At 40.9% G+C, this 7,501-nt stretch overlaps 1 protein-coding gene across 1 annotated transcript; it reads right to left on the minus strand.

The window, feature by feature from the left end:
• Positions 1-207: 207 nt before the first annotated feature.
• LOC121804100 (serine/threonine-protein phosphatase 7 long form homolog) lies at positions 208-2,034 on the minus strand. The gene is made up of 7 exons (XM_042203642.1): positions 1,869-2,034; positions 1,643-1,777; positions 1,375-1,573; positions 1,207-1,294; positions 697-1,128; positions 380-628; positions 208-288 (listed from the first exon to the last, which is right to left on the minus strand). Exons 1-7 carry the CDS (start codon positions 2,032-2,034, stop codon positions 208-210), a joined length of 1,350 nt encoding a protein of 449 aa, XP_042059576.1.
• Positions 2,035-7,501: the final 5,467 nt, after the last annotated feature.

The raw sequence follows: 7,501 nt of genomic DNA on the forward strand, positions 1-7,501 counted from the left end.
AAGGCGTTGTAAAATTATCAAAGATAATGATTACAAGGTTTACAACACGAAGTTCAACTGAATAAACAAATAAGGTTCACAAACACAAGGTTCACAAACACGGATTTCAATCGTCTCACCTTTTCCGCATAAACAGGCCACGGATTCCCTTCCCGATTCTGGAGGTAGGGAGTCTAGACGGAGGAGTATCTTGAACAACGACATTCTCTAAATCAACCCCAAAAAAGTCATCTGGCACAGAAGACCGAGGTGGAGAATGGTGGACATCACTGAGACCGATATCTTCACCTGTACCACCAGTGTAGCTGACAGAATGACGACCTCGAACTGCAGATCTTGGTGGAGGTGGAGGCATAAAATCGTCAACGGAATCATCTACCAAATGAGCATCCATCCTTGAAGATGACGACTCTCCACCAGTTTTCTTTTTTCCACGTCTCTTCCCTTTTTGCCTCACGGGCATGTCAATATCCAGCTCAGAGCGTTGGGAAGGACGGTAGTCCATCATCTCAGCTTCCCCATATATCTGCAGGCCATCTTCAACGATCCTTGAAATTGTGAACAAATGCGGTTGCCCTGTCATGTCTTGCCCACTTAGAAAGTGGCGTATTTTGTGAAGGGTCTCCACCTACAATTTTCAAAGTTAATTATATTTTATCATATGAATTTAAATAATTAATAGTTGTTTCAATTTACCGCGTAGCTATGAGAGGATGTCGTTTCATGGAAGCCCTCCTGAGCATGCACGCCAGGTTTTGTTATGTACACCACGGTTATCCGGCGAAACCAATCCATATACTCAGCAGTTGCGATAGGCTCAGTTGAGTACTCCACATCAGTCCACACCATGTTGTGCCTATTGTCCCAATCCTGTATATGATTGGCGTGGTACTCAACCCAATTCCGGCCAGATTTGCCACGACGATCCAGTTTCACAAAATCAGTTTCGTGGAACTGGTTGTCAAGCGGGATATACGGTTGGACAATACCAAATTGTCGCAACACTCGCTGTGGTAAGTGTGGCTCAACCAGATTCCAGCAAATAAGGGTTGTGATCGACGTCCATATAGGACGACCGTCAACACAAACATCCGGCAGGTTTCGCATGACATAAGGCCTCCAAATAAACTACAGATGAAACAAATTTACTCAAAACAAATTCAATCAAAACAACAAACAAACAACAAATTAGGTTACGTAAATTACTTGGTTGGCGTACATTCTGGAGAACTGATCTCTGAAATTTTCAATGCAAAGCCCGGGTGCTTTTACATATGAGGTCGGACCAGTCCATCTAAAAAAATTAAATTATGAGTGAATAACACGGAAATTAATAAAAATTATGCTTAAAAAAGTAATTAGTGAACAACTTACGCGACTGCACATGGTACGTAGTCTATAGGCACAGGATTTAGCATCTGCGGTCTAATATTTGAGATTCTCTCCCAAGCCCACAGCTGTAACAAAGTAAGAGCTCCCCCGACATTGGTCCTCCTAGCAAGGGCACCTTCACATAGATTGTGGTACAAGCAAGCAAGAGTCGCACCACCCCAGCTATAACTAGCACATCGTTCTACATCCATGAAAAATTATAAGTAGAAGAATGGAATTTTATTTCCGGATGCGTTCGGGATCATCAGACCACCAAGTAACAGCAGACAATAAACACGAGCACATTGAACATATATGTACTGGTCGTGTTCATCACTCAACTCAATCATCAGTTGATTTGATAAGTTTGTCTGCTTCCAAACCATTTCTTTCAAATCAACTGTATCTGGATTAAAGCCAAGATAATCCACAAAAATTTGCTTCCAATAGTTGACATCCTTAGTGGGGATGTAACCCGTCAGAGCATCACGGTCAACTTTGAGGCCCCCATAAGACCTCCACGTCTTCTAATGTCAATGTCGCTTCACCGACAGGAAAGTGAAACGTGTGAGTCTCTGGCCTCCATCGTTCAATCAATGCAGTGATAAGATGGTGGTCAATGTCTTTTGGTTGACCACACCTCAATATCCCGCCGAACGCCATCTCGTCTATCACTGCCAAAACACGAGGATGTATGGGAACATCCCAAATGATTCCTTCGTATCTTCTTCAGCGTACGTCTTCTGATGGAACTCCTGCCCATATATTATTAGAGACGTGTTGTCTCTGAAGATATAATACGGAAGGGTCCTCAGGACCACATAAGAGTCTTCGACGAGCACTTGAAGATGATGTCATAGTTCACCTACACAACATTCACAAATCAAATTAAACAATTCGCAAACCTAAACAATTTCAATACTTGGATACTATTTAATTCAATATCACAAAATGGAACACCAATGTCAAATAATGCACAATACAAAAATGCACAAATTCACCTACACAACATTACACAAATTCACCTACACAATATTACACAAAATTATAACACAATTCACCTACACAACATTAACAATTCAAACTAAACAATATACATCAACCTAAACAATTTCAATAATTTGTCACTATTGAACCCAATATCAAATAATGTAACACCTAAACCCAAATAATGCAACACCAATTTAAAATCCACATAAACCAAATCAAGTAGCCCAATTTTTAAGCTAGAACAACACTACCTAGTTTAAACCCAATTTTAATAACATTTATACCATAACTAAAAACTAATATCTCAAATATTAATCAACAATAATGCATTCAAACAACCCACTGCACAAAATAATAACACAACACAAGTTATCAACTCAATTTACAACTCATTACGAACCCTAACTAACTACAAAACAATTACTCCATAATTGTCAAAAATAAGCATACTAACCGAATGATATATCAAATATACGGAAGAATGGCACCGATTAACTCCTTGTTGATGCAATTGCTAGAGATTGGCGTCGAAGGGGAAGAAATCGCCGCTGCTGCTGCTGTTTGGGTGTGGTTTGCTGATTTGGGGAAGAAATCCCAATATATTGCCCTATTCTGTGAAGAAACGCCACTGAGAGTGGCATGTTCTAATTTATCTTTATTTTTTTTAGGAAATGCAATCATAACACGCCATTGCGACTGGCGTGTTTTAATTTATCTTTATTTTTTTTGGAAATTCGATAGTAACACGCCATTGCGACTGGCGTGTTCTAATCAATAGACGCCATCCTAAATGGTGTTTTTAAACAAAAAAAGCCAACCTAGTTGGCGAGTTTAAATAAGTACCGTATTTTTAAAAATTCACAAATTAACTGTAAAACGCCATCACGGTTGGCGTTTTCACTTAATAAAATGCCATCTCGATTGGCGTTTTTCCATATATGAAACAATTATCAATATGGGTACATTTTTGTTATTGTAGTGATAGAGTGCCCCAAACCCGATTTTCTCGGGTTAAAATTATATTATTATATGAAGATGTGATGGGATTTTGTGAAGACATGTAATTTTATCGTAGAATGTAGGATCTCAAGACCATATCTTGACTAGTTTGTGGGAATTAATGAAGCCAATTTGCCACTTGACTGAGTCATATATAGTGCTTTGTGTTGGACATTGTGTGCATCTATCGATTTCCATCACAAGAATTCCAAACTAGAAAACATTCTTAGATGTACTACTCCTTTGGCTATTATTTACACGGTTGCACACACTCATTTATCTCATATATTATTTCTTTTACTTTAGCTATTTATTACTATTATTTTTTAAAAACACGTTTAAAAATGAAATGTGTCGTAGCGAATGGAGTACCTTTGAATGGTATGATCGACATATTTAGGGAGAAGGGAACACTATGATTTGTATTGAATGGGATGTTTATCAACTGTACAGAGTGCCCTTTAAATAGGGTGTAGAAGAAGATGTACATGGTAAGACATTGATTACATTGATTATGCAATATTCTATCAATCTCCTAATTTGTGTGATTGATCTTAATAGCAATCTTTCCTTATCACTCTGATTTGATTATAATTTGTAATCTTTCCTTTATAACACTCCCCCTCAAATTGAGTGGTGGGGTCTCCAATACTCAATTTGCAAAGAGCATCTCTAACGGCCCTCGTATTGACTGCCTTCGTCAACATGTCAGCAAGCTGATCTTCTGAGAAAACAAATGGTAGCTCAACAATTCCCCTTTCAATGTTTTCTTTGATAAAATGTCTGTCCACCTCGACATGTTTGGTTCGATCGTGTTGGACCGGGTTTTCTGAAATACTTATGGCGGCCTTGTTGTCACAGTATAGTCGGCACTTCTTTCTTGGAGAGAGACCAAGTTCCTTCATCAGCCTTCTTAACCACATTATCTCAGTTAATCCACTTTTGATACCCCGAAACTCTGCCTCGGCACTTGAAAGAGCCACCACTTTCTGCTTTTTACTTCTCCAAGTCACCAAGTTACCCCCAACAAAGGTAAAATATCCCGCGGCTGACCTCCTATCATTCGGATTCCTGGCCCAATCAGCATCTGTGTATCCATGAATATCAGGGTTCCCATTTCTAGAGAATAGTACTCTATGTCCCGTTGTCCCTTCAGATATCGACAAATTCTGAGTGCTGCCTCCATATGATCCGTCTATGGTTTATGCATGAACTGACTCACGACCCCTACGGCATATGCAATATCTGGCCTAGTGTGCGATAAGTAGATAAGCTTTCCAACTAGTCGCTGATATCTCCCTCGATCAGTCAACTCGGCTTTATCATCAATCTGCAATCCATGATTAACTGCTATGGGCATATCCGCCGGTTTACACTCTAAGAGCCCTGTTTCTGCAAGAATGTCCAGAATGTATTTTCTCTGCCTTAGAAAGATCCCTCTCTGAGATCTCAACACCTCGATCCCAATGAAGAATTTGAGATCCCCTAAGCCCTTCATCTCAAACTCCTGAAACAGATTCTTCTTCAAGTTCTCAATTTCTTCCAAGTCGTCACCTGTGATAATCATGTCATCGACATATATGATCAAGCAAGTGATTTTATCTTCTCTCCTTTTCAGAAACAAAGTATGATCAGAGTTACTTTATTTGTATCCATAGCTAATCATTGCTCCGGAGAACTTCCCAAACCATACTCTTGGGGACTGCTTTAACCCATATAAGGTTTTCCTTAGTCTACATCCTTCTCCCATTTTGAAATCTGCTGCGAATCCTGGAGGGTCCTCCATATACACCTCTTCTTCCCTTTTTAGCTCACCATGAAGAAAGGCGTTCGTCACCTCGAACTGGTGTAGTGGCCAATCTTTATTTGCCGCCACAGACAATAGGACTCGAATTGTGTTCATCTTGGCCACCGGAGAAAAAGTTTCTGAATAATCCACCCCATATGTCTGGGTGTAGCCCTTCGCGACTAGCCGTGCTTTGTACCTCTCAACTGAGCCATCTGGTCTCCTCTTGATAGTGAAAACCCATCGACATCCTACAGGCCGTTTCCCTTTGGGTAAGATACATGTTTCCCAAGTGTTGTTCCGGATCAGTGCATCTATTTCCTTTTGCATTGTCTCTCTCCAATGCTTATGTTGCATAGCTTCTTCCCATGACTGTGGGATCTCTTCTTCCTCGTACAGTGCCTTCTCAAATGCTTGAGCCATTTCGCTCAAATGACTCGTAACTAGGCAAGCAACAGAGTAGCGATCCTTCCTGTTAACCCTCTCCGGGGTATATCTTTTTGGCGGAACCCCCCTGTTGGCCCGTGGCGGAAGGATGTATCCCCCTGTGTCCGGGTCAATTCCTTCGACTTCTTCTATCCCACTGGTTTCTTCAACCGTGTTCGCCACATCGAGCCCTACTTCTTCCTCTACACTCACATTATCAGTAGAAAAGAAAACTTGAGAAGTAGGGTTATCAGAACTTACATCGGATAGCCTCAACGGGGAAGTAATTGGGGTTGTGTCACCTTCAGGAACAGGCTATCCTACTTCAGAGACTTGCTCAGCGGGATCGCTTACTGCCGTCTCTAGTAGGTCCGCTGCAGGATCACTTGGTGTTGGCATTGGCAGTGATACCCAACTTAGCGGGTCCTTACTATTATTCTCCCCCTGACTGCCAAGGTGGGTATAGAAGTATTCGGTGACAAACATGCTGTTGGTTTTAGGATCAAAGCACCTATACCCCTTTTGGTTTATCCCATACCCCACGAAGACGCACTTAATTGCACAAGGAGACAGTTTGGTTCGTTCATGTTTTGGGGTATGGACAAAAACGGAGCACCCAAAGACTCGTGGTTCAAGAGTTAAAGGTGGTGGAATTTTAGTGAAGGAAGATAGGGCTTGGAGTGGTGTTTGGTGTTTGAGGATACTTGTGGGTAATCTGTTCAAAAGATAGGCTGAGGTGGCAATAGCTTCTGGCCAGAAGTGTTTTGGGGCCTTAGACTCAATGAGCATGGACCGAGTCATTTCAAGGAGGGAACGGTTTTTCCTTTCAGCTACACCATTCTGTTCGGGAGTATAGGCACAACTGGTTTGATGAATCAGGCCATTTACTTGAAAAAATTGTTTCATGGCCGAATTAACAAATTCCCTTCCATTGTCTGATCTCAGAATTTTTATGGAGTGTTGGTACTGGGTTTTTATGAGGTTAAAGAAGTGTGAAAAGTGTGTATAGACCTCAGATTTTTGTTTCATGAAATATACCCAAGTCATGCGAGTGCAATCATCTATAAAAATTAAATAGTATCTAAGATCCTGCCCCCCAAGAAAAGGTGCGGGCCACCAAACATCAGAGTGGATTAAGGTAAAAGGGAAATCAACACGAGTATTATTTAAAGGATAAGAGGTTCGGTGGCTTTTGGCCAAAAAACAAGTTTCACAATAATAATCATGTTTAGAAACAAAACTAGGAAATAATTATTTTAAGTAACCGCTAGAGGGGTGTCCCAAGCGCAGATGCCAAAGCCAAGCTTTCCTGTCGGTAGACCTGTGAGTTAGCATGGCGGTCCCTTTTTGAGCTATCTCGTCTACATAGTACAACCCATCACGTTCAGTGTCACGTCCAATTATTTCCCCGGTTCAGATATCCTGCAGCAGACAGAAATGAGGTTGCATCAATAAGGTGCAATTTAATTCCTTCGTGACATGGCTAATAGACAACAGTTTATGAGACCTTGAAGGAATGTAAAGGCAATTAGATAATTGAAGGGTAGGTGATATTTTCACAGTCCCGACCCCCTCAACTTTTGTAAACTCCCCATTAGCCGTCTGAATATGGGATTTCAGAGGTTTTTGAATTCCTGTAAGATCCGATGCATCATAAGTTATCGTATCTGTTGCCCCGCAATCAAATATCCATCTATTATTTTTCTCATATCCACTAGATACCTGACACGCAATTCCATAATTTCTGAGGGGCTGAAATTGATTTTTACACAAAATTGGGGTTTCTATGGAATTATAAGAAAAGTGGGGTATTTTACCGAATTTATTAGGGATCTGGGGTCGATTATGTAATTCGTCGGAAGTTTGGGGCTCTCTACTAAAAGAAGCCCCAAATCCCATTTTACCTGAAGCCCTAGATCGCGCCTCCTC

The sequence above is a fragment of the Salvia splendens genome, chromosome 5, assembly GCF_004379255.2.
Source record: "Salvia splendens isolate huo1 chromosome 5, SspV2, whole genome shotgun sequence".
Taxonomy (NCBI): Eukaryota; Viridiplantae; Streptophyta; class Magnoliopsida; order Lamiales; family Lamiaceae; genus Salvia; species Salvia splendens.

What these genes read in the sequence shown, in the direction of transcription:
- LOC121804100 (XM_042203642.1), bottom strand. Translation starts at nt 2,034, where the DNA reads ATGGCGTTCGGCGGGATATTGAGGTGTGGTCAACCAAAAGACATTGAC. An exon ending in TTGTCTGCTGTTACTTGGTG is followed by an intron (nt 1,574 to 1,642) that starts GTCTGATGATCC and finishes TCATGGATGTAG; the next exon opens with AACGATGTGCTAGTTATAGC. An exon ending in CCAGAATGTACGCCAACCAA is followed by an intron (nt 1,129 to 1,206) that starts GTAATTTACGTA and finishes TTTCATCTGTAG; the next exon opens with TTTATTTGGAGGCCTTATGT.